The sequence below is a fragment of the Musca domestica genome, unplaced genomic scaffold (genome assembly GCF_030504385.1).
Source record: "Musca domestica strain aabys unplaced genomic scaffold, Musca_domestica.polishedcontigs.V.1.1 110, whole genome shotgun sequence".
NCBI lineage: Eukaryota > Metazoa > Arthropoda > Insecta > Diptera > Muscidae > Musca > Musca domestica.
The window spans coordinates 650,549-677,636 of NW_026712134.1; the positions used below are offsets into that span (position 1 = coordinate 650,549).

At 34.7% G+C, this 27,088-nt stretch overlaps 1 protein-coding gene across 1 annotated transcript; it reads right to left on the reverse strand.

The window, feature by feature from the left end:
• Positions 1–1,586: 1,586 nt before the first annotated feature.
• On the reverse strand, positions 1,587–26,799 carry LOC101894989 (tiggrin). The gene is made up of 5 exons (XM_005187263.4): positions 26,537–26,799; positions 14,594–15,148; positions 12,389–14,523; positions 3,917–8,149; positions 1,587–1,937 (listed from the first exon to the last, which is right to left on the reverse strand). Exons 2-5 carry the CDS (start codon positions 15,093–15,095, stop codon positions 1,866–1,868), a joined length of 6,942 nt encoding a protein of 2,313 aa, XP_005187320.1. The 5' UTR covers positions 15,096–15,148; positions 26,537–26,799; the 3' UTR covers positions 1,587–1,865.
• Between the last annotated feature and the right edge of the window lie 289 nt (positions 26,800–27,088).

Below are 27,088 nucleotides of genomic sequence, written 5' to 3' on the forward strand. Positions count from 1 at the left end.
CATGAAAAAATATTTTTAAAAAAGGAAATTGAAAAAATATTTTTAAAAAATCCACGTTTGCTAAAGGAACTTGAAAAATATTTTTAAAAAATCCACGTTTGCTAAAGGAACTTGAAAAATATTTTTAAAAAATCCACGTTTGCTAAAGGAACTTGAAAAAATATTTTTAAAAAATCCACGTTTGCTAAAGGAACTTGAAAAAATATTTTAAAAAATCCACGTTTGCTAAAGGAACTTGAAAAAATATTTTTAAAAAATCCACGTTTATTTAAGGAACTTGAAAAAATATTTTTAAAAAATCCACGTTTATTTAAGGAACTTGAAAAAATATTTTTAAAAAATCCACGTTTGCTAAAGGAACTTGAAAAAATATTTTTAAAAAATCCACGTTTGCTAAAGGAACTTGAAAAAATATTTTAAAAAATCCACGTTTGCTAAAGGAACTTGAAAAAATATTTTTAAAAAATCCACGTTTATTTAAGGAACTTGAAAAAATATTTTTAAAAAATCCACGTTTATTTAAGGAACTTGAAAAAATATTTTTAAAAAATCCACGTTTATTTAAGGAACTTGAAAAAATATTTTTAAAAAATCCACGTTTATTTAAGGAACTTGAAAAAATATTTTTAAAAAATCCACGTTTATTTAAGGAACTTGAAAAAATATTTTTAAAAAATCCACGTTTATTTAAGGAACTTGAAAAAATATTTTTAAAAAATCCACGTTTATTTAAGGAACTTGAAAAAATCTTTTTAAAAAATCCACGTTTATTTAAGGAACTTGAAAAAATATTTTTAAAAAATCCACGTTTATTTAAGGAACTTGAAAAAATATTTTTAAAAAATCCACGTTTATTTAAGGAACTTGAAAAAATATTTTTAAAAAATCCACGTTTATTTAAGGAACTTGAAAAAATATTTTTAAAAAATCCACGTTTATTTAAGGAACTTGAAAAAATATTTTTAAAAAATCCACGTTTATTTAAGGAACTTGAAAAAATATTTTTAAAAAATCCACGTTTATTTAAGGAACTTGAAAAAATATTTTTAAAAAATCCACGTTTATTTAAGGAACTTGAAAAAATATTTTTAAAAAATCCACGTTTATTTAAGGAACTTGAAAAAATATTTTTAAAAAATCCACGTTTATTTAAGGAACTTGAAAAAATATTTTTAAAAAATTCACGTTTATGTAAGGAACTTGAAAAAATATTTTTAAAAAATCCACGTTTATTGTATGGCCTTGAAAAAATATTTTAAAAAAATCCACGTTTATTGATGACCCATGGAAAAATATTTTTAAAAAATCCACGTTTATTGGTGACCCATGAAAAAATATTTTTTAAAAAATTCACGTTTATTATTGGTGACCCATGGAAAAATGTTTTTTAAAAAATCAACGTTTAGTGTTAGGCCTTGAAAGAATATTTTTAAAAAATCCACGTTTGTTGGTGACCCTTGAAAAAATATTTTATTTTTAAAAAAATACATTTTTCTTTAAAAAATGTTTTTTCAAATTAATTAAAAAAAACTCACAAATTTTATTTTTTTTAAATATTTTTATTTTTTTATTATTATCTTTTTTTATGTTTTTTTTTTTCATACAAAAATTAATCTCATATTCGATTTCAATGCTCTTGCGTCATCATTATCATAATTGCTTGCTTACTGACTAGTTATAAATGAAATAAAAAAAACAATAATTTTATAGAAAACAAAATAGATTTTTAAACAAATTATTCAAAATTAAAAAATTAGAAATTCGTAGAAAAAAACATAAAAAAACATTATATGGCATTTAATTAAAATTAAAATTATGGGAGAGTGGGGGGAGGTGTCAACAGATGAGTCCTTGGCGGTCGTTTTTTAACCAAATATCTTGTTCTTGATGTTGGAGAAGAATCCGGGCTTTTCGGTTTCGGCTTGGACTTCGATTTGCTGGAAGGGAAGAGGAAAATGTAAGAAATTTTATTAAAAAATGGGAATTTATAAAATTATGGAAATTATTAAAAAATAATTAAAAAACAAAAAAATTAAAAAATTCAAAAACGTTAAAAAAATTAAAAACGTTAAAAAAAATTTAAAAATTAAGAAAAAATCTTTCTCTCCTTCTCTGCATCTTTTTCCCTTTATGAATAAATAAAATATTTTTTTAATTAAATATTTGAAAAAAAAAATATTGATAATAAAATCTGTTTTTAAAGATTTTTATTAATTTTTTTAGAGTTTTTTTTTTAAACTGTTCAAAAGAATTTTCAAAATTAAAAAAAGTTTTTGTTTTCAAAATTATTTTTTTCATTCCTTATTCTCTCCCATTCTCCCTCTTTCTCCTTCTTTTAAAAAATAAATTTTTCAAAATATTTTTGCTCTTCCATTTCTCTCTTTCCCCCTATCCCATCTCTTACCTCTTCCCCTTCAATATATCTCTAACTCTCTTTCACCCCATTCTCACTTTCACTCCATTTCTCTCTTCCTTTCTCTCTCCTTAACTATTCAAAAGAATTTTAAAAATATTTATTTATTTTTTTAAGAACATTTTCTTCCTCTTTTCCCCCCACTCTCTCTCATACCCTTTAAAAAATATATTTTTCAAAATAATTTTTGTTTTTCAATTTTTCTTTTTCCCCTTATCAATTTATCTCTCCTTCTTTCTCCCCCTTTGTCAATCTTTTTCTTTTTTCCTTTCTCTCTCTATCCCTTAACTATTCAAAAGATTTATTATTTTTTAGTTAAAAATTAAAATTTTTCTTATTCCTTTATTTTTCTCTTTTTTCCTCTCTTTTTTGCTCTCTCTCTCTCCTCCCTTTTAATAAAATTTTTCTTAAAATATTTTTTTTAATTTTTATCTTTCTCTCTCTTCTCTCTCTCTCTAACTCATCTCATCACCCTCTCACTTTTACTCTATTGCTCTCTCCCACTTTCTCTCTCCATCTTTCTCTTTCCTTTAATTAGACAAAAAAAAACATTTTTTGAAAATTAAAAATTAAAAAAAAAAAAATTTAAAAATTTAAAATATATTTTTCTCAAAATAATTTTTTTTAATTTTTTTCTTCCTCCCTCTTAATTTTTCTCGAACTCTCTTCCTCTCATTTTCACTCTAATGCTCTCTCACACTTTCTCTCTTTGCACTTTCCCTTTCCCTTATTTATTCAAATTTTTGAAAATGAAAAATTTTAAAATATATATTTTTTTCTCAAAATAAATTTTTCTCCTTCCTGTTCTCTCTCCCAACCTCTCTCTTATTCTCCCTCTCTCCTCCCTTAAAAATATATTTTTCTCGAAATATTTTTTTTTCAATTTTTACCTTCCTCCATATTAATTTTTTTCTAACTCTCCTTCCCCCTCTCTCTTTCATCCTATTTCTCACTTCCTTTCTCTCTCTCTCTCTCTTCTCACCTTTCTCTTTCCCTTATTTATTCAAAAAAATTTTTTTTGAAAATTAAAAATAAAAAGAAATTCAAAATATATTTTTTCCTTCCTTTACTCTTTCCCAACCTCTCTCTTATTCCCCCTCTCTCCTCCCTTGAAAATATATTTTTCTCAAAATATTTTTTTTTTAATTTTTATCTTCCTCCCTCTTAGTTTATCTCTAACTTTCATCTTCCTCTCACTTTTACCTATTGCTCTCTCCCACTTTCTCTCTTCCTCTTCCCTTATTTATTCCAAAAAAAATTTTGAAAAATTAAAAATTATTTTTTTTTGCAAAATATTTTTTTCTCCTTCCTTTTCTCTATTCCAGACTCTATCTTTCTCCCACTATCTCCCTCTCCTCTTGCCTCTTAAAAAAAAAATTTCCGAAAATATTTTTTCTTTAATTTTTTCTCTCTCTTCCTCTCAATTTATCTCTAACTCTCATTTTCACCCTCTCCCACCTTCTCCTCTCTCTTTTCTATCTCTCTCTCGCTCCTCCAACTTACCGCTGTGTGCTCAGCCATTACTTGCTTCTCATTCTGTGCCTGCCTGTGGTTGTTGTTGTGATAATAGGGACTCTGATGTGAGGTAAATGTCCCCGTCAGATCTTCCACCTCCACATCCTGTTGCTGTTGTTGCTGGCCAAAATCATTTAATTCCTCAACCTGTTGTTGTTGTCCAAAATCAGCATCGGCCTGCATGCTGTAGTGGCCACCATATCCTGGCCTGGTATATTCATATTCCTTTTTGCTATAACGACTGGCGGAACCACTTCCTCCGCTCATGGCAGTGTTGTAGTGAGAGGAATATTGGCCATTGCCATCATTGTGGAGTTGGGCAGCAGGGGGTGGGTAGAGGGGATCCTTGCCGGCTACACCTGGTTCATTGGGATCCATTTGTTCGTCATAGACATTGGGGGGTTGGTCACCGCGATCTTTGCTAATTTTGGGATAATAGCCGGTGCTGTTGGTGGGCAACTCGCCATAGGCATGGCCACCGGAACCACCATAGCTAAAGGGTAGACGGGCCTGGGCCAGCAGATAAAGACGACGGCGCCATTGTTTCAATTGTTCTCCGCTGAGATTGACCTTGCGTTGCAGGACATTCATGCGAGCCATTTCACTGTGGGCCCAACGATTCTGCTCCTCGGCACTGCTGGTCTTCTTGTGCATGACATAGGTCAAATAGCGTAGCTCCTTTTCACGGAAATCCTGCAATTGATTCAGGTTCATTTGATAGAAATGGGCCAGGTTTATGAGGCGTTCGAACTCCTCCAATTGCCATTCCTTGAGGGTTTGGGTGGTAATGCCATAGTGACTGGCCAGCCGGGTAAATGCGGTCTCCTGTTTCTGCCAATTCTTGAGGTTCTCGAGGGTATAACTTTTGTCCTTGATGAAGGAGTAGAGGCGATCACGTTCGGCCTTTTGCCAGGGTTCCACCTTGAGGAGTTGGGTGCGATCCAATAGGCCTTCGCGGTTCATTTTGCCAATTTCAATGTTTTGGAAGGGCACCAACTCTTCGAGAGAACAGCCATAGATGCGGGTCAGATGTTGCTGGAAGGCATCATCGGAGGCAATGAATTCAAGGAACTCTTCCTCGGTAATGGAGATTTCCGAGGCAATGGCACGAAGGCGGCGCCTTTCCTCATCCTGCCAATTTTTGCCGCTGCCACTGCTGCTTCCGCTGCTGTTCGTGGAGGTTTGGGTGTTGCGAATGAGCCCCAAATTGAGCAGGCGCTGCAGTTCCCGACGTATCCAAATCTCCACCTCTTCGATGGTCACATGATATTGATCACAAATGCGATTCAGGGTGGTTTGATCGCGCAGCAATTCCGACTCCCATTGCGAATAGCTTTGATAGGGTTTCTGTTTGACCAGTTGATAGATGCGATCCTTTTGATCCTTCTGCCATTGGGTGAGATTCTCGGAAACAAGGCGCCGATCGTTGAGCAATTTTTGCAGCTCCAGGCGATACCAGTTAATGATGTCCTCCACATTGAGGTGATACTGGTTGGCCAACTGCTGTAGATGTTGGCGATCATTGAGTAGCTGACGTTCCAGCTCCTCATAGGACCATTGCTGGCCCTGGGGCTGTTGGTTGAGCAATTGCTGGAGGTAGTTGTATTCCACGGTTTCCCATTCCTCCACAGTGGTCTTGCCATGGATGTAACCCTCCTTGGTGAGCTGCTGGGCCACAGACCTCAACCAGGTTTCAATTTCCTCAACGGTAACATGGAACTGGCGGGCATATTGTTCCAAGCGGGGACGTTCGTCACGGAGATATTTTTCAAATTCCTGCCATGACATGGGTCGGCCTTGGGCCACGGCCACCAAATGGGCCTTGGTCTGTTCCTTCCATACCTCTTCGGTGTTGTATTTATCCCAGGTGGAGGGTGTGGCCGGGGTGGCGGGCACATAGCTGGGGTAATTTGTGGTCACATTCCATTGACGATCGACAGTGTGGCTGTAGGTCCCTGGGCCATGAATGACACCCAACATTTGTAGGCGGGCTCCCTCCTGTTCTATCCAGCTTTCAATCTCCTCCACCGTGACATGGTAGTCCTGGGCAATACGTTCCAATCGCTCCTTGTCTCGGCGTATGAAACCATCCAAATCTTCGGCTGTGGTCAGGCTATTCTGTTGCTTCAACCAATCGAGGAGACGTTCACGTTCGATCTTCTGCCAATAGCTAAGCTGTTCCAGCTGTACCAAACCAGAATCCTTGAGACGTTTCAACTCATCCTTCATCCATTGTTCGATTTCCTGGACGGAGAGGTTATAGTCCATGGAGAGCTTTTCAATTCGGGCCCGATCCTTGGCCAATTGACGTTCGAACTCTTCGTTGGAAATCTCCCGTTGCTGCTGGAGGCAGAGGGCAATCAAACGCTTCTGTTCATCCTCCTGCCATTTGCTGAGATTCTCCACTTGGACCTGGCCGGTGGTCTTTAAGTTTAGCAGCTGCTCTCTTAGCCATTGTTCTACCTCTTCGACGCTCACCGAATACTGTTGGGAGAGACGGCGTATGTGATCCTGTTGCTTCTTGAGTTCCACCTCAAACTGGATGTAGTTCAGCTTATTGTTCTCCTTGATGAGCTGCTTGAGCCTTTCCAACTCCTGTTGCTGCCAGGCAGCCAATTTGGCAATCTGATCTGAGGAGTCCTTGCGCAGGCGTTGCAGTTCGCGAATCATCCATTCTTCGATTTCCTTGACACTGACCTGATAATAGTCCGACAACTGTTTCAAGTGGTCGCGATCGTTACGCAACTTCCGCTCATACTCCTCCGTGCTCAGGGAGTTCTTGTACTGCGTAATCAAATTGCGGATATAGTCCCGCTCCACCAATTGCCAGCCCTTAAGCTGTTCAATCTCAAATTTGCCCTTCTCTTTTAGCTCTTCGATGACCTTCTTCACGTAGGTCTCCACTTCGTTGATGTTCACATTGTACTGCTTGGCCAGATTCATGAGGAAGCGACGATCATTCTGGATCTTGGTCTCAAATTCCTCGGCCGTAATGCTCGATTGCTGTTGCAGCAGATTCATTATCCTCTGGTACTGATCCTTTTGCCATTGGGTCATTTTCTCAATATTTAGCTTACCCTGCTGCTGGAGACGATCCACTTCACCTTGGATCCATTTTTCGATTTCCTCCACCGAGACATGGTATTGGAAGGCAGTGTTCTGCATATGTTCCCGATCCTGTTTCAGGACACTCTCAAATTCCTCCACCGACCAGTTTTTGTTCTGTTTCAGCAGGCGATCCAAACGTTCCTTCTCCGCAATCTGCCACGAAGTCAAGTTGTCAATCTGCAGTTGGCCCTCATCGCGCAGACGCGCCAATTCCTTTTTCATCCACGACTCAATTTCCGCCACCTGGACCTGATAATCCCTGGCCAGTTTTTCCAACAGCTCACGATCCTGCCTCAGACGCTGTTCCAATTGTTCCGTCGAGTGATACTGCTCCTGGGTAATACGTTCCAAATAGCGGCGCTCAACCTCCTGCCAATTGGTCAGCTTCTCGTTGGGCTTCAGCAGACCCATGCTAATGAAACGTTGCTCCTCATTCTTTACCCATTCCTCGATTTCCTCAATCTGGACATTATGCTGCATGGCCAGGGCCTCCAGACGCTTGCGATCATCCATTAACCAGGTGTGGAATTGTTCCACCGTGAAATCACGTTCCTTAATCATGTTCGTCAAATTGCCACGCCATTCCAGTTGCCAGCTCTTGAGCTTCTCAATCTCCAGCATACCCTCATCCTGCAGACGTTTGATTTCCTTTTTCAGCCATTCTTCAATTTCCTCCACACGCACCTGATGCTGATTGGCCGTGGCATACAAATGCGTTTGATCCTTTTTCAACTTCTCCTCCAGCTCCTTAATCGAATAGTTATTCTCCTGCAGCAGCTTCATCAAACGCTCGCGTTCAATAGTTTGCCAATTGTTCAACTGCTCCTTGATTTGTATCAAGCCCAGGCTTTGTAGGCGCTCACCCTCCTTTTTAATCCAGGTCTCAATTTCATGAATCTGCACATTATACGTCCTTGCCAAATCGGCCAGTTTGCGACGATCATTCAACAGCTTATTTTCGAATTCTTCAATGGTCACACGATTGTTTTCGATCAACTTGAAGATTTCATTGCGCTCGGCCTTCTGCCATTCTTGGAGATTTTCAGGCTTGACCAAACCCTGGGACTGCAGGCGCATCAATTCGTTTTTAAGCCAATCTTCAATCTCCTTAACCTGGAAAGGGAAGAGGAGAAAAAAAACGGAATTAAAAATGAAGTCCAAACCTATGCTTCCAAAAAAATATGAAAATGGCGCCCAACGTGGAATTGTTGGTTTTCAATGAAAAAAAAAAAATTAAAAATTAGCGACCAAAACCCAAGGAGAAAAAAACTCTTTAAAAATGACATTCAATTGTATTTTTCCAAAAAAAAAAAAATAAATAAATTGGCGCCCAACGTGGGGCACAAGAGCTAAAATTGTTTGGCTTGAAATGAAAAGTAGCTAAAATTTGGCGCCCAATTCTCAATCTCCTTTAACCTGAAAGGGGAGAAAAGCCCTAATTTAAAATGAAAGCCAATAGCATCCTTCAAAAAAAAATGGCGCCCAACGTGAGGTCCAAAGAAACGGAATTGTAGGTTTAAAATAAAAACAAATTGAAATTTGGAGCCCAATCCTCAATCTCCTTAAACCAGATTAAAAATAACGTCCAATCGCATTTTTCCAAAAAAAAATGGCGCCCAACGTGAGGTAAAAGAACCAAAATTTTTTAGTTTAATTTAAAAAAAGGTTAAAATTTGGCACACAATCCTCCATCTCCTTAACCTGGAATAGGAGAAAAAATCAAATTAAAAATGACGCCCAATTGTATTCTCCCAAAAAATGAATATGGCGCCCAACGTAAGGCTCGAGAACTAGATTTGTTGGTTTAAAATAAAGACAAGTTAATATTTGGTGCCCAATCGCCAAGGGGAAGAAAAATCAAATTAGAAATGATGTCCCTTTGTATTCTTTCCAAAAAAAAATGAAAATGGCGCCCAACGTGGGGTACAACGAACTCCAATTGTTGGTTTGAAATGAAGGTAAAATTTGGCCTCCCAAACATAAATCTCCTTAAACCAAAATTGAAAACGAAGTCCAATCGAATTCTTCTAAAAATAAAAAAAGAAGAATATGGCGCCCAACGTGGGTCCAAGAACTAGAGTTATTTCTTTAAAATAAAAAAAGTAAAATTTGGCACCCAATTCTCCATTTCCTTAACCTGGAAGGGGGAAAACCAAATTAAAAATGTATTCTCCCAAAAAAATAAAATAATATGGCGCCCAACGTGAGGCACAAAAACTAGAATTGTTGGTTTGAAATAAAGACAAGTTAATATTTGTTGCCCAATCTCCAAAAAGGGAAGAAAAATCTAATTAAAAATGACGTCCAATTTTATCCTCCCAAAAAAAATGAAAATGGCGCCCAATGTGAGGCACAAGAACCAAATTTTTTTGGTTTAAAATTAAAAAAAGGATACAATTTGGCACCTATTTCTCAATCTCCTTAATCTGGAAGTGGAGAAACCCCAAATTAAAAATGACGTCCAATTGTATTTTTTCAAAAAAATAAAAATTGAATATGGCGCCCAACGTGGGGCTCGAGAACTAGAATTGTTAGTCTGGTATAAAGACAAGTTAATATTTGGTGCCCAATCCTCAATCCCTTTAACCTGGAAGGGGACAAAAACCAAATTAAAAATGTTGTCCAATTGTATTCTTCCAAAAAAAAGAAAACGTGGGTCCAAGAACTACAGTTATTTCTTTAAAATAAAAAAAGTAAAATTTGGCACCCAATCCTCCATCCCCTTAACCTGGAAGGGGAGAAAAACCAAATTAAAAAAGGTTGTCCAATTGTATTCTCCCAAAAAAAAATGAAAATGGCGCCCAACTTGAGGCACAAGAACTAGAATTGTGGGTTTTAAAGGAAAAAAAAAATAAAATTTGCGCCCAGTCCTCAACCTCCTTAAACTGGAAGGGGAGAAAAAACAAATTTTAAATGATGTCCAACTGTATTCTTCCAAAAAATCAATATGGCGCCCAACGTGAGGCACGAGAACTAGAATAGTTGGTTTAAAATGTAAACAAATTAAAATTTGGCACCCAACCCCCAAGAGGGAGAAAAACCTAATTAAAAATGAAGCCCAATTGTGTTCTCCCAAAAAAAAATGAAAATGGCGCCCAACGTGAGGCACAAGGACAACATTTTTTGGTATAAAATCAAAAAAAGGTAAAATTTGGCACCCAATTCTCAATCTCCTTAAACTGGAAGTGGAGAAAAACCAAATCAGAAATGATGTAAAATTGTATTCTTCCGAAAAAGTCAATATGGCGCCCAACGTGAGGCACAAGAACCGAAATTGTTGGCTTAAAATTTAAAAAGTTCAAGTCTGGCGACCAATCCTCAGTCTCCTCAACCAGGAAGGGGAAAAAACCGAATCAGAAATGAAGGCGCCCAACGTGAGGCACGAGAACAAGAATTGTTGGTTTGCAATAAAGACAAGTTAATATTTGGTACCCAATCGCCAAGGGGGAGAAAAATCAAACTAAAAATGACATCCAATTTTATTCTCCCAAAAAAAAATGAAAATGGCGCCCAACGTGGGTAAAGGTAAAAATTGGCCCTCTAAACATTAATCTCCTCAAACCAAAATTAAAAATGACGTCCAAAAATATGACGCCCAACGTGGGTACAAGAACCCAAAATTATTACTTTAAAATGCAAAAGAAATACAATTTGGCGCCCAATCTTGACTTGGAACTGGCGCTCAATTAAAAACCGGAACATAGCTTCCGATGTCTTCACCAAACTGCCGAGTCGTAGAAAATCCAAACTCTGACGCCAAAGAACTGGAAATTCAAAAAAGGATCCTAATGTTTAAACTGTGGTTCTCAAGTGTTGAACCCTTCCCTTACATTGCGGCACCGCTCCTTCTTCGGATAACTAAATTTGAAAGCGGACTCCCAATATTGACAAGGGCGCCGGTTCTCGAGTCCAGTCAACATCTGAACCTAATTAAATATTTTGCCGCCCAATTTAGGATAGATGGACTAGATGCTCAAAAACTAGGGTTGAGCTAAAAAAACTGGCGCCCAACGTGAAAACAAGACCTAGATTTTAAAAAAAATGGCGCCCAATATTGAAATGAGCTCCGCGAGAATTGGCACTCAATCAAAAACTGAAACATAGTTAAATATTTTGGCGTCAAAATTGGAATTTGTTGCGCTAGACTCTCAAAAGCCGGCGTCGAGTTAAAGAAATGGCGCCCAATCGTAAATATTGGCGGCCAATAGAAAAGTGGCGCCCAAGCTAAATTACAGACATCCAATTTTTAATCCAAAATCATAAGAACTGGCGCCCAATTAAAAACCTGGAGTCCAACTTCAGAAGTCTCCCAGTTTTAGACACCGACAACCAAATATTTTTCCCTTTCTTCCCCACACCGACGCTGAATTTAAAAAAAAAAACTGGCGCTCAATCGTAATGGCAAATATTGGCGCCCAATAGAAAAGTGGCGCCAAAAACTTGGATCGAATTAAAAAAATAGAAAAGTAGCGCCAAAAACTGGGGTCGAATTAAAAAAAAAAAACTGGCGCCCAAGGTGAAAAAAAGACCTAGATTTAAAAAATGGCGCCCAATATTGAAATGAACTTCGCGACAATTGGCGCCCAATCAAAAACTGAAACATAGTTAAATATTTTGGCGGCCAAATTGGAATTTGTTGGGCTAGGCTCTCAAAAACCGGCGCTGAGTTAAAAAAATGGCGCCCAATCTTAAATGTTGGCCCAAATCGTAAACTGGCGCCGAATAGTAAAGTGGCGCCCAAGCTAAATTACAGACATCGCATTTTTAACCCAAAATCATAAGAACTGGCGCCCAATTAAAACCTGGAAACCCAACTTCAGAAGTCTTCGCCCAATTTCAGACACTGACAACCAAATGTTGTTACCTTTCTTCCCCACTCCGACGCTGAATTTAAAAAAACTGGCGCCCAATCGTAATTACAAATATTGGCGTCCAATAGAAAAGTGGCGCCAAAAACTGGGGTCGAATTAAAAAAACTGGCGCCCAAGGTGAACACAAGACCTAGATTTAAAAATTGGCGCCCAATATTAAAATGAGCTCCGCGAGAATTGGCGCCCAATCAAAAACTGAAACATAGTTAAATATTTTGGCGTCCAAATTGGAATTTGTTGGGCTAGGCTCTCAAAAGCCGGCGCTGAGTTAAAGAAATGGCGCCCAATCGTAAATATTGGCGCCGAATAGTAAAGTGGCGCCCAAGCTAAATTACAGACATCCTATTTTCACCCAACTTCAGAAGTTTTCACCCAGTTTCAGACACTGAAAAAAAAAAATATTCCCCTTCTACCCCACATTCCCTCTTTTCCCCCTCCCTTTCCCCTCTCTCCCCCTCTCTCCCCCTCCCTCGTTACCCACCTGCACATTGTAATTGGCTGCCAATTGGTTTAAATGACTCTGATCGGCCTTGATTTTCAACTCCAAATCCTGAACGGTGGCACCGCTCTGCTGAACGATCAACATCAAACGTTCGCGCTCCTTCTTCTGCCAGTCTTCCAGTTCCTTTTTAACTTCGCTGAGGAAACCTTCATTTTTCAATTGGCTCATTTCACTCTTCAGCCACGTTTCGATTTCGGCAATTTGCACATGGTACGTGCGAGCCAAGTTCTCCATACGCTGACGATCATTGATGATCTGCGTTTGGAACTCTTCAATGGTTAGGTCATTGCGGGCAATAAGTTTCTTGAGATTTTCATGTTCCCGCAATTGCCATTCCTTGATGCCCTTTTCGATTTGCATTTGTCCTTCGTTCTGGAGGCGCTCCAATTCCTGACGTTGCCATTTCTCCAGCTCATCAATGCTGACATGATATTTGTTGGCCAAATTCTGGAGATACACGCGATCCTTGGCCATTTGTTGGTCAATATCGGTTACGGAACCTTGATGGAGTTTCACCATGTTTTCGAGACGGGCCCTCTCCGATTTTTGCCATTCGGTAATGCGGGTCATTTCCTCACGGGTCTCGGTGATGATGCCACCCAGCCGAGCCAATTCACCCTTCAGCCATTTTTCCATTTCCTCAACATTGCCCTTGTAGACCTTGGAGATGTCCTTGAGCTTCTCCTGATCCATTTTGATGGAGTTATGCAGCTGATCAATGGTGGCATTGTGCTGACGTATCAACTCCTCGAGGCGGGCCTGTTCCGAACTGCGCACAAAATTATCCGTGGGTAAGGCAATCATGGAATTGTTCTGGTCATTGAAATAGACATAGAGGCGATCGAGTTCTTCGATTTGCCAGTTCTTGAGATCCTGCACCGGTATGTGGTATTGGCGGGCCAGCTGATTTAGTTTGTCGGCATTTTCCCGCTGCCAGCGTTCCAATTCATCGCGTGTCACACTGTTCTGATGGATCAGCCAATCGAGGCGGCCACGTTCCTTGCGTTTCCAATCGCTGGGCTCCTCGGTCTGGGAGTTGTACTGGGCCAGCAGAATCTGATAACGTTCCAATTCGGTGCGATGGAATTTCTGGATATCCTCCAGACTGCAGTGATGACGTTCGGCCAAGCCGAGCAGGCGTTCCTCCTGTTGACGTTCCCAGGCCTCAAGGCTGTGGGGTGTGGCATTGCCGGCTGTCAGGAACCAGAAGAAACGTTCACGTTCCTCACGTTTCCAGTCTTCATCGCGTGGCACCGACCACTCGCCGAAGGGGCGTTCCGTGTCATAGACCAATTTGCCATCAACCCATTTCTTGTGGCTCTCGGAACCCGACACCCGGGTGCCGGTGTGATCCTTGATAATGGTCTTGTTGACACGTTGCACAGTCACCGTGGAGCCGGGACCATAACTGGGTCTATAGCCGGTGTTGAAAGTCTCCACATCGGAGCCATAAGTCTCCACGGGAATGTGTACAGGAGGACGGGTATAGGAGCTAGTTTCCAGGTTCACCGAGGGCCTGTAGCCAATGACACTGGGCTCCATGTTCTGATTGGCCCAATCGTAGACTGTCTTCTTGCGTGTCACCGTGGTTGTGGTGCCAGCGGGACCATAGCTTACACCTCCACTTCCCGCCGTGTAACCAGCCCCGCTAGGCACAACATAGGCTCCGGTGTTATAACCCAAATTGGCGGTATTATAAACTCCAGCTGGGCCATTGGCAATGATGGTGCGATTCCTTTTGATCACCGTAACATAGGGATTATCCAGGGTTCCGGTACCCGAACTCTTGTGGGCCTCGGTAACATTTTTGTGCACCACATAGGTCTTGCCATCGATGACCTTAACTTCGGTGGGATAGCTATAGGTTTTGACATCATCGAAACCGCTCAAATCGACCGGTTTGTAACCCAAATCCAAAGTCTGTTGCTGGCCATTATCCACGGCATAGTAGCGATACAAGGCCTCAGCGGATTTCCAATCAAAGAAGTTGGGTTGGGCAATCAATTGATAACTCAAAACACCACTGCGTTTATCGTTCAGCAGCTCCTCGGCCTGCAGGCGGCAAATGGCATCCAGTTCGCCCGAAGTTTTACCCGTCAGGCTAATGATGCGTTCTGAAATCGGAAAAAAAACAAAATTTCGGATTAAAGACATACCCCTCCAAAGTCTCGAAGACTAACTTACCCGACCACGGGGTATAGGTGCTGCTATAACCATGTCCCGAACCCGTTGACATGCTATTGTATTCCTGTCTCAAACGGGCCGAGAATTCTCGTATCTCTGTCAAGTATTGCTGGGCCCAGGAGTTCAGGGCACAACAGGTGCTGTACGAGGCAGAGGATCCGGATGACGAAGATGTCGACGATGAAGTTTGACTCGAGGTATAGGCCGAATTACTGCCACCAAACGAGCAAGAGGTGCCATCACAATGTCGCGAACCATATGATCCAGAATTGTAGCCGGATCCAGAAACATAACCAGAACCATAACCAGATCCTGAACCATAATTCGATGCAGAACCATAACTGGAGCCTGAGTTATAACCCGTTCCCGATGAACCATAGGCATATGAACCACTGCCATAGCTACCCTGCCCCCCATAGGAACTGAGGCGGCCGTAGGCACTGTAACCGGTACTCCATTGTACCAAAGCCACTAGCACTATAAATAGGCTAAGGCCCTTCATTGCGAGTGTGAGTTGGGGTAACTTTTGTGTTATTGGAGAATTCTATTGGATATCTGAAAGGAGAGGGGAGAAAAATGAGAGTGGGGTTTAAAATGTGTTGAGATTGCGGAAAAGTTTTTGAGTTTTGAAATTGGCGCCCAATTTAAAGTGGCGCCTAATTTTTTTTATTAACCCATGGTCTGGTGTTAAGGTGGAATTCATCGGTCCACTCCTTTTGGTACCTCCTCCACAAAAGGTCGAAATTTTCAAAAAATATATTTTTTGCACAGAAGGAGAAAGGATAATCCGATTTGGCTCCAACTTTGCATATCCTAATATTTACGTCAGTGCTAGGGCAGGTGTGAAAATGGACAATATCGGTCCACTCCATCAAGTACCTCCTCCACAAAAGGTCCAAATTTTAAAAAATATATTTTCTGCACAGAAAGAGAAACGATAATCCGATTTGGCTCCAACTTTGCATATCCTAATATTCGTGTCAGCGCTAGGTCAGGTGTGAAAATGGACAATATCGGTCCACTCCATCAAGTACCTCCACCACAAAAGGTCGAAATTTTCAAAAAATATATATTCTGCACAGAAAGGGAAAGGATAATCCGATTTGACTCCAACTTTGCATATCCTAATATTTACGCCAGTGCTAGGTCAGGTGTGAAAATGGACAATATCGGTCCACTCCATCAAGTACCTCCCCCACAAAAGGTCGAATTTTTCAAAAAATATATTTTTTGCACAGAAAGAGAAAGGATAATCCGATTTGGCTCCAACTTTGCATATCCTAATATTCGCGTCAGTGCTAGGTCAGGTGTGAAAATGGACAATATCGGTCCACTCCTTTTGGTACCTCCCCCACAAAGGGTCAAAGTTTTGATTAATTACAACTCTCATAAAATGTGATGTAAAAGTCCGATTGTCTTCAAATTTCACACATCTGAATATTTTTAATAACCCATGGTCTGGTGTGAAGGGGGAATGCATCGGTCCACTCCTTCTGGTACCTCACCTACAAAATATTGAAATTTTTGAGTATCCATGAAGCTTATAAAACGCCAAATTAACATCCGATTCCATTTAGACTTTGCACATCTGTCGCAATATTTATATCATATTTTTGGGTCAAATAGGAAATGGGCCATTCCTTCGGGACCTGCTCCATCTTTTAGGACGACCTATAACTTTAGTTTAAAAATGGGCAGTATAAAAATAATTAAAAATCATATCTTGCGCCCAATTATACTGAAGTATAATAATTTGAAATTTGGCGCCCAAGTGTTGGTTGTTTTTTTTTTTTTTTTTTTGAAAAAAAAATTGTCAAATTTGGCGACTTCTCACTTTAATTTAAAAATGGGCAATATAAAAAAATTTAAAAATCATATCTGGCGTCCAATTATACTGAAGTATAATAATTCGAAATTTGGCGCCCAAATGTTGGTTGTTTTTTTTAAAGAAAATTCTCATTTTGGAGGACCTATAACTTCAATTTAAAAATGGGCAATATATAAAAAAAATTTAAAAATTATATCTGGCGCCCAATTATACTGAAGTATAATAATTTGAAATTTGGCGCCCAAATGTTGGTTGTTTTTTTTTTTTTTTTTTTTTTTTCAAAAAATATATATTCTGCACAGAAAGGGAAAGGATAATCCGATTTGACTCCAACTTTGCATATCCTAATATTTACGCCAGTGCTAGGTCAGGTGTGAAAATGGACAATATCGGTCCACTCCATCAAGTACCTCCCCCACAAAAGGTCGAATTTTTCAAAAAATATATTTTTTGCACAGAAAGAGAAAGGATAATCCGATTTGGCTCCAACTTTGCATATCCTAATATTCGCGTCAGTGCTAGGTCAGGTGTGAAAATGGACAATATCGGTCCACTCCTTTTGGTACCTCCCCCACAAAGGGTCAAAGTTTTGAATAATTACAACTCTCATAAAATGTGATGTAAAAGTCCGATTGTCTTCAAATTTCACACATCTGAATATTTTTAATAACCCATGGTCTGGTGTGAAGGGGGAATGCATCGGTCCACTCCTTCTGGTACCTCCCCCACAAAATATTGAAATTTTTGAGTATCCATGAAGCTTATAAAACGCCAAATTAACATCCGATTCCATTTAGACTTTGCACATCTGTCGCAATATTTATATCATATTTTTGGGTCAAATAGGAAATGGGCAATATTGGCCCATTCCTTCGGGACCTGCTCAACAGAGGGTCAAACGTTTGAATAATCTTAACACTAGTCTAAATTTAATTTTTAATTTTTTTTTTTTTTTTTTTTTTTTTTTTGAAAAAAAAAAAAATTTTAAATGGGCGATCTCTCACATTAATTTAAAAATGGGCAATATAAAAAAAAATAAAAATCATATCTGGCGCCCAATTATACTGAAGTATAATAATTTGAAATTTGGCGCCCAAGTGTTGGTTGTTTTTTTTTCAATCTGGCGCCCAATTATACTGAAGTATAATAATTTGAAATTTGGCGCCCAAATGTTGGTAGTTTTTTTTTTTTTTTTGTTTGAAAAAAAATTCTCATTTTGGACGACCTCTCACTTTAATTTAAAAATGGGCAATATAAAAAAAATGTAAAATCATATCTGGCGCCCAATTATACTGAAGTAAAATAATTTGAAATTTGGCGCCCAAATGGTCCTTTTTTTTTTTTTTTTTTTTTTTTTTGAAAAAAAGATTCTCAAATTGGGCGACCTCTCACTTTAATTTAAAAATGGGCAACATAAAAAAAATTTTTTAAATCATATCTGGCGCCCAATTATACTGAAGTATAATAATTTGAAATTTGGCGCCCAATGTACTTCGTTTTTCTTTAACAAAATTCTCATTTTGACAACCTATAACTTCAATTTAAAAATTGGCAACATTAAAAAAATATATATAAAAATTATATCTGGCGCCCAATGGTGGCTGAAAACCATCATTCAAAAATATGGCGCCCAATTGCAGAAAAAAAAAAAAAAAACATTTTATTTCCAAGAATTTTAAAATTCCCCAAAACAAAAATAAAATCTCCCTCAATTTATGCATCTTGACCCCCAGAATAATAAAAATCTCTATCTATCTATTTTTTTTTTTTTTTTGTAATAATTTTTCAATATTTAATTAATCAATAATTTTTGCAATAAATTGTTAAGAACAAATTGCTTTTTAAGGCGAGGCTCTGTATTAAATTGCGAATTAATTCTAAAAACATCTTCAACGGCAAGGCTAAGATCATTTATCTTCCAGCAAACTTAGAATAAAAAAATTCAAAATTCAAAATAATTTTCAAAAAAAAATAAAATAACATCACGTTTTGAATATTGAATTTATTGAAATTCCATTAGAAATTCAAAAAAAAACATTTGAAGTTTCTCGGTCAAATTCAAAAAAAAATTTCCATTTCCATATCTAAAAATGGAGAACTCAGTATCCAGCCATCTAACACACCTCCCCCAACAATGTCAAATGCCACAAACAACAATAACAAATGACAACAATTAAAAGTGTATTTTTATTGGCTTACAACCAACAACAAGAACAGCAATAAAACCCCAACACTTTCCATGAGATCTTTAGTTTCCAAAAATAAAAATAGCAACAAAAAAAAACAACAACAACAATAAACGTCATAGAACAGAGAGCCAGCGTTCTAATGCAATTTAAATAAATCTACCCATGCTCCCCCCTCCCCTTCCCCTTTCCTTGCCCAACAAAGTGATGCATTCTAAGTGACTGACTTAGTCAGTCACCATCAGCAATGATGACTGCATCCCCAAAGAGATGCAACCGAATTGCTTGTTTTTGTTTTTTGTTTTTTTTTTTTCTCTCATCCGACCACCAAGAAGCCCGAGCCTCAAGGAGGTGGTAGTCTTCTAATCATCATCGCATGAGGTAAACTATTTTTGACACATTTGGAAATTAATTTAGAGTGGCAGAGACATGAAGTGATGTCATGGCACATTAGGAGAATTTCGGAAATTTTTTTTAGGGAGCAGAGGGTGGGAGGTTGGAGCTAGTGGTGTTAGGGAACATATTTTCTTGGTCTAGAAGCTGTCTAATATTTAATATTAGGGGTAAGGGTAATAGACTGAAAAAAACTTGGATTTCCAAATATGGCGCCCAATCATGGATACACATATAAACTTCGACAACTTGAGGTTCTAATGGGGAATGATCGTGATGGAGATTTGTGTAAAATATGACACCCGAATCTGCACCTACAGAAAAATATAAATCTAAAATTCCCAATGTGGGATATATGAAATTGTGGTTTAAAAAAATGGCGCCCAATCAGGGATATGAAGATGAGATTATTTTAATAAACGCCCAATCGTGTAGATCTTAGGCAGAATTTTCTAAAATGGCTCCCGAATCGTGGGTACATGAATTTTGGCGCCCAATAAGGTGTTTTTTTGATGAGATAATTTTAATTGGCGCCCAATCGTGTAAATCTTATGCAGAATTTTCTAAAATGGCTACCAACCACTTGGCGTTTCACCTTGAATATGTGATTGAGTTTTATAAAATATGGCGCCCAAATATGGGCTTAAAAAATATAATTTTGTAAAATTAGGCATCAAATTTTAATTTTTTTTTTACAATTTTTGATCTGGCGCCCAAGCAGGCATAATTCGATGAGATTCTAAGGAATCGATGAGTATGTGATTGAGAATTGTAAAATATGGCGCCCAAATGTGGACGTAAAAAAAATATTTTTTTTTCGAATATGGCGTCTAATGGTGGTTATATGGGCTTGGCGCCCATTTGGAGGTATTGGAATTAAAGTTTTTAAATCTAGCGCCCAATCAGGGGTATTTAGATGAGATTATTTTAATTGGCGCCCAATTGTGTAGATCTTATGCAGAATTTTCTAAATGGCTACCGACCATGGATATATGATATGGCGCCCAAATGTGGACTTAAGAAATATAATTTTGTGAAATTAGGCATCAAATTTTTGGTTTTTAAATTTTTTTATCTGGCACCCAATCCGACTTAATTCGATGAGAATCTCTGTTAAAGATTTGTAAAATATGGCGCCCAAATGTAGACTTATATCCAATGGTGGTTTCGTGGACTTGGCGCCCAATCGGGGGTATTGAAATTAAAATTTTTTAGTCTGGCGCCCAATCAACGATATTTAGATGAGATTCTTTTAATTGGTGCCCAATCGTGTAGATCTTATGCAGAATTTTCCAAAGTGGCACCCGATTCGTGGATATATGACTTTTGGCCACTTGGCGCTCGACCGTGAATATGCGATCGAGAATTGAAAAAAATGGCGTCCAAATGTGAACTTATAAAATATAATTTTGTAAAATTAGGCATCCGATTTTAAATTTGGTTTTACAATTTCTGATCTGGCGCCTAATCCGGCCTAATTCGATGAAACAGAGATTTCTAAACAGAGATTTCTAAACAAAGATTTCTAAAATATGGCGCCCAAATGTAGATTTATAATTAATACTAATTTTTTAAATGGTGTTATATAGACTTGGTGGCCAATTGGGGATATTGAAATTAAAATTGTTAATCTGGCGCCCAATCAGAGGTATTTAGAAGAGATAATGTTGATTGGCGCCCAATCGTGAAAAACTTATGCAGAGTTTTCAAAAGTGGCACCTAATCGTGGGTACATAAATTTCGGCCTCTTGGAGCTCACCAGCGAATATATGATCGAGAATTGCAGAATATGGCGCCAAAAGGTGGACGTAAAAAAATATTTTTTTTCGAATATGGCGTCCAATGGTGGTTATATGGACTTGTCGCCCATTCGGGAGTATTGGAATTAAATTTTTTAATCTGGCACCCAGTGAAGGGGTATGTAGATGAGATTATTTTAATTGGCGCCCAATCATGCAGATCTTATGCAGAATTTTCTAAAATGGCTACCATGGATACATGAATTTTGACCACTTGGTGCTTCACCTCAAAACTTTACAGCCAAAAGCCAAAATGACAATTGGCAAAAAAAAAATTCGGTCCACCATATCTAGACCCCTTATTAACCCTGACCCCTCAAATTGTTTGCAACCTTAGCCCAAATTTCTAGAGTAGTTCTTCGATTCGATTTCCTGTTTTTCAAATGCATTTATGTTTTTTTTTTTTTTTTTTTTTTTTTGATGACATAATTTCTCTTTTTGGGCGAAGGCCATACACTATTTGCCAATTGCTAGCAAAAAAACGAAAAAAAAGAAAATCATAACTGATAACAAGTTGTTTTAATCTCGTCATGGACGAAGCTTAATAATCTGAAATTCTCATATTTTTCTTGTGAAATGTTTTTTTATTTTGATAAGAACGCCATTTTTTGAAAATTAATATTTCTTTCTTTTTTTTGCTAGATTTTTTTTGAAATTTAAACAGACTCCACTTATCAGCCCACAATTAAAGAAGAATTCATAGAAAATTGACAAAAACAAAAAAAAATTGGCATTGCGAAGATCACAAAGGTGAAAACGATGATTTTGTTTTTTTTTTTTTAATTTGAATATAAAAAAATTATATTAATATTAAATGATCGAATATCCGGTAAATATGGCAACAGATGCGAAACAAGACTATCTTAAAAATTTGAAGAATTTTGAAAATTTAGAAAAAAATATGAAAATTTAAAACAATATTTTTTAGAATTGTTAAACAAAGAATTGTCAAAAGAATTTTCAAAATTTTAATCAATTTTTTCTAGGTTGCATAGTCTTAAATTTTAATCAATTTTTCCTCGAATTTTTTTCGAGTTGACGCCTGAAGGGAACATAAAATCTCGTTTTAGGCAGATAGAAATATTCAAAAAAAGAAATATGTCAAAAAAAGAAATATTCTAAAGAAAATTTTATTATAAATTTCAGAATAAACTGTTTGTCTAGGCTTCATAATTTTTAAGAGAATTTTATTCGAAATTTATAAATTAAAAGAGAATATTATATGTTTACAGCTAAATTTAACACGTTTCAAATATATGTCAAAATCTCCATGAAAACTTCACTATTTGTGAAAAGTGTCAATGGAGGAAATATTCTGCATCAAAATTCACTATGGCTTGCCATTGGAAATAAATATTTACATTCATCCTATATCAGGAAAAAAATGCTATCAATGTTGCCAAAAAATCTAAAATTTCTCCTATTTTTTTGACTAATTTTTCCTCGGCCATTTTTCGAATTGACACCTGAAAGTAATATAAAATCACGTTTTTGGCAGATAGTGTCAATAGAAGAAATGTTATACACAAAATTTCGCTATAAATCTCAAAATAAACTATTTGTCTAGGTTTAATAGTTTTCAAGAAAATTATATTCGAAATTTATAAATTAAAAGAGAAAATTATGTGTTTACGTTTTTTACATCTGAATAAACACGTTTCCAATCTAAGCCAAAATCTCCATAACTACTTCACTCTTTGTGAAAAGTGTCAATGGAGCAAATATTCTCCATCAAATTTCACTATGGGTCACCATTGGATAGAAATCCCTATTGCCATTCTATATCTAGGAAAAAATGCTATCGATATTCCCAAAAAAAAATCGAAAATGTTTTCTAATTTTTTTTGATCAATTTTTTCTCGGGCTTTTTTTGAGTTGACGCCTGAAAGTAACATAAAATCACATTTTTGGCGATCGATGTCAAAAGAAGAAATATTCTATACAAAATTTCGATATGAGACTCAGAATAAATTATTTATCTAGGCTTAATAGTTTTCCTAGAAAATTTCTTTCGAAATGTATGTACTTCAAGTGAAAATTGTGTGTTTGTTTTGTTTTGCTGTTAATTTAACACATTTTCAATCCAAGCCAAAATCTCCATGAATGCTTCACTGTTTGTGAAAAGTGTCAATGGAGCAAATATTCTCCATCAAATTTCACTATGGGTCACCATTGGAAAGAAATTTCTATATTCATTCTATATCTAGAAAAAAATTCTATCAATGTTCCCAAAAAAAAAGAAAATATTTCCTAATTTTTTTTTTTTTTTTTTGATCAATTTTTCCTCGGCCATTTTTCAAATTGACGCCTGAAAGTACCATAAAATCACGTTTTTGGCAGATGGTGTCAATAGAAGAAATGTTCTACACAAAATTTTACTTTAAATCTCAGAATAAAACATTTATCTATGTTTAAAGGTTTCCTAGAAAATTCCATTCGAAATTTTTGTACTTCAAGTGAAAATTGTGTGTTTGCTTTGTTTTGCTGTTAATTTAACATATTTTTAATCCAAGCCAAAATCTCCATGAATGCTTCACTATTTGTGAAAAGTGTCAATGGAGGAAAAATTCTTCATCAAATTTTACTATGGGTCACCATTGGTAAGAAATTCCTATAACCATTCTATATCTAGAAAAAAATTCTATCAATGTTGCAAAAAATATATAGAGAATACATGGGTCCAGTTTTGGCTAGATCCAACTCGCAAGAGATGGAGATATTTAACATATTTATTTTTTTATGTTTTTTTTAATTATTCTAAAATGCCCTTGTTCCACAATTTTTATAAAAGAAAAAATATATATATATTTATACTCAATATAATTATAAAATTGATTTAAAAAAAATATTTTTAATTGTTTTTGTCGCATTGTTGTGGCGTCATAATCAACTATCAATTTACAAGGAAAGCTGTTATCAATTTGATTGATTGAAACTATTTTGAATATGTAATCAATGGATTTGTGTTTTTATTTGTAAAGTCACTATGGAATCAATTGAATACTAGAACACGTGAAAAAAAATATTTCACTTGAAATGTGTTTTTATTTGGAATAGTTGGGAAAATTTTATTATTTAAAAAAAATATTTTTTTCAAAAAATGAAAATTAAAATAATTTTTATTTTATTTTTTTTTTTTATTTATTTATTTATTTATTTTTTTTTTTTTTTTTTTTGAAAATATATGCATTATTTTTTAAATTAAATTTTTTTCAAATTTAATTGAATAAAATTAAAAAAAAATAATAATTATTTTAATTATAATTATTTCCTTTTCAAAAAAGTACATTTTTGAAAAATTTGTTCTCAATATATTTTTTGGCCTTTGTTGACAATAATTTTTATCAAATATTTTTATGTGGTATATGTCTGTTCAAAATATTGTAAATTTTCAATATATATATTTTTTTTTTTTTTTTTTTAAATAATATTTTTATTTTTTTTTATTAATTAATTTCTGAATAGTTTGAATGCTAGAAAACGTGAAAAAATATTTCTCTTTAAATGTGTTTTTTAAATAGTTCAAAAAATGTTATTATTTAAAAAAAAAATATTTCAAAATTTGAAAATATATGCATTATTTTTTAAATTAGAAAATTTTTCAATTTTTATTGAATACTAGAACACGTAATAAAATATTTCACTTGAAATGTTTTTTTTTTTTTATTGGGATAAGGTAGATCGGAAAATTAAAAAAAAATTAATTATTTTGTTTTCAGAAAAAAAAATATTTTTGAAAATTTTTTTTTTTCAATAAATTTTTTGGTCTTTGTTGACAATAAATTTTTTATTAATATTTTTTTATTGATATTAATTTTTTTTTTTTTCAAAAATTTGAATTTTATTTTTTGAATTTTATTTTTTAGTCTTTCTTTAGTTAAGTTTTTAATAGTTTGAATGGTAGAACACATGAAAAAATTTTTCACGTGAAATGTGTTTTTATTTGGAAAAGTTCGGAATATTTTATTATTAAAAAAAAAATTCAAAATATACAAAAAAAAATTAAAAAATTATAACGATTTAATTTAATTTTTTTCTTAAAATTAATTTTTTTCCAAATTCAATTGAATACTAGAATACGCGAAAGAAATATTTCACTTGAATTTTTTATTGGGATTAGTTAGATCGTAAAATTAAAAAAAAAAATTATTATCTTTTTTCAAAAATAAACATTTTTGAAAAATTTGTTCCCAATATATTTTATGGTCTTTGTTGACAAAAAATTTTTTTATTTAAATTAAAAATTAAATTTTTTAAAAAATTGTGAGGTTTCTTAAAAATATTCCAAATTTTCAATATTTTTTTCAAAATCTTTTTTTATTCGTTTTTTATAGTTTGAGTGCAGAAATCGTGTAAAAATATTTCACTTAAAATTTGTTTTCTATTGGTGCAGTTCGTAAAATGTTATTATTTTTAAAAATATTTTTTTTTTCCAAAATTTTCAAAAAAAAATTAAACCTTTTTTTGAAGACATATGCTTTCATTTTTTTTTTTCTTAAAATATTTTTTTTTCAAATTTAATTGAATACTAGAAAACGTGAAAAAAAAATATTCCACCGGAAATGTAATTTTTTAATTGGAATAGTTCATAAAATGTTATTATTTTGAAAAATATTTTTTTTCCAAAATTGTCAAAATAAATGTTAAATCTTTTTTATATTTTTTTTTTCTTAAAAATAAATTTTCTTAAAATTTAATAGAATATTAGATCACGTGAAAAAATATTTCAACTGAAATGTGTTTTTTTTTTTAGTTGGAATAGTTTGTAAAATTTTATAATTTTTTTAAATATTTTTTCAATCATATTTTTTTGGAAAATTTGTTTTCAATATATAATTAGATTTGTCGTTGCTGAAAATATATATTTTTAATTTTTTTTTTTCAAATCTTTTAATGTGTGTCTCTTAAAAATATTGTAAATGTTCAAAATTTTTGTTTTCAAAATTACTTTTTTATTAGTTTTTTAATTGATTTTAGAATTGTTTGAATACTTGAACACGTGAAAAAAAGATTTCACTTAAAATGTGGTTTTATTTGGAAAACAAAAAAATTAAATCATTTTTTATGATTTTTTTTTTTTTTTTTTTTTTTGAAGAAATATGCTTTAAATTTTTTCTTAAAATAATTTTTTCAAATTTAATTGAATACTAGAACATGTGAAAGAAATATTTCACCTGAAATGTGTTTTTTTCATTAAAAACTATTCCAAAAAAAATATAATTTTTAAAAATATTTTTTTCAAACATATTTTTCTGAAAAATTTGTTTACAATATATTTATTAAATTAGATTTGTCTTTGCTGAAAATATTTTTTTTTTTAATTTTTTTTCAAAATTTTTAATGTGGCATAATATGTTTTCAAATTTATTTTTCATAGTTTTTATAACTAATTTAATAATTGTTTAAATACTTGAACACTTGAAAAAAATGTTCACTTAAAATGTGTTTTTATTTAGAATAGTTCGTAAAAGTTTATTATTTTTAAAACATTCTATTTAAAAATTAGTTTTCAATAATTTTTTTTTTTCAGATTTGTCTTTGCTGAAAATATATTTTTTATTTTTTTTGTTTTTCTTCAAATTAATTTTTTTTTTTTTCAATATTTCTATATTGGTATACTTGCGAAGTCTCCTAAAAATATTGTAAATTTACAATATTATTTTTAATTATTTTTTTATATATTTTTTTTAAATTAATTTATGTAAACAATTTTTTTAACTTAATTTTTCTCACTCACTTTTTATGTGTATCCAAAATGGTTTTAATTAATTTCCAAATAAATTGTTTTTGTATTTAATCCTAGAGACAGTTTCACCAATCAGAAACTGCAGGATATTTTGTCTTTTTTTCAAATTTTTTTTTCTTAATTCTTATCACACTTCACAAGTTCTTTAGTAGAACACCTCGATTCTGGAGGGGGTGTTCCAAAACCGAGCTCTTTTTTCCAAGAGGGAGAAACGTATGCGTACACGACCAGAGCAAAAGCTCAACTGACTAACGCATTGCCAAGATCGAGTCTAATATATAAATGAAATCCAATGGATTTTCAATACGAACAATGTCTAACGAAGATCCCCACAGACATATGCTCAGCGCCACACACGGACACACACTCACTAACTCAACCATATACTCACTGAGCAAGAAAGACAAGATACGAAGTAAAGAAACAATATCAGTCAGCATCATCATAATGAGATAGAAAACAATTCACAAATCTCATTGGGAAAGAGAGACAAAGAGATGCGTTGAGAGGCTAGATGATGATAATGGAGCATGAGATCGGTTG

Excerpts from the sequence above, each read along its gene's own strand:
- LOC101894989 (XM_005187263.4), bottom strand. The coding sequence starts at position 15,095 with ATGAAGGGCCTTAGCCTATTTATAGTGCTAGTGGCTTTGGTACAATGG. Across the intron at positions 8,150-12,388 it reads CAGCCAATTACAATGTGCAG|GTTAAGGAGATTGAAGATTG; the intron begins GTGGGTAACGAG and ends TTCCCTTTCCAG. Across the intron at positions 1,938-3,916 it reads TAATGGCTGAGCACACAGCG|CAAATCGAAGTCCAAGCCGA; the intron begins GTAAGTTGGAGG and ends CTTCCCTTCCAG.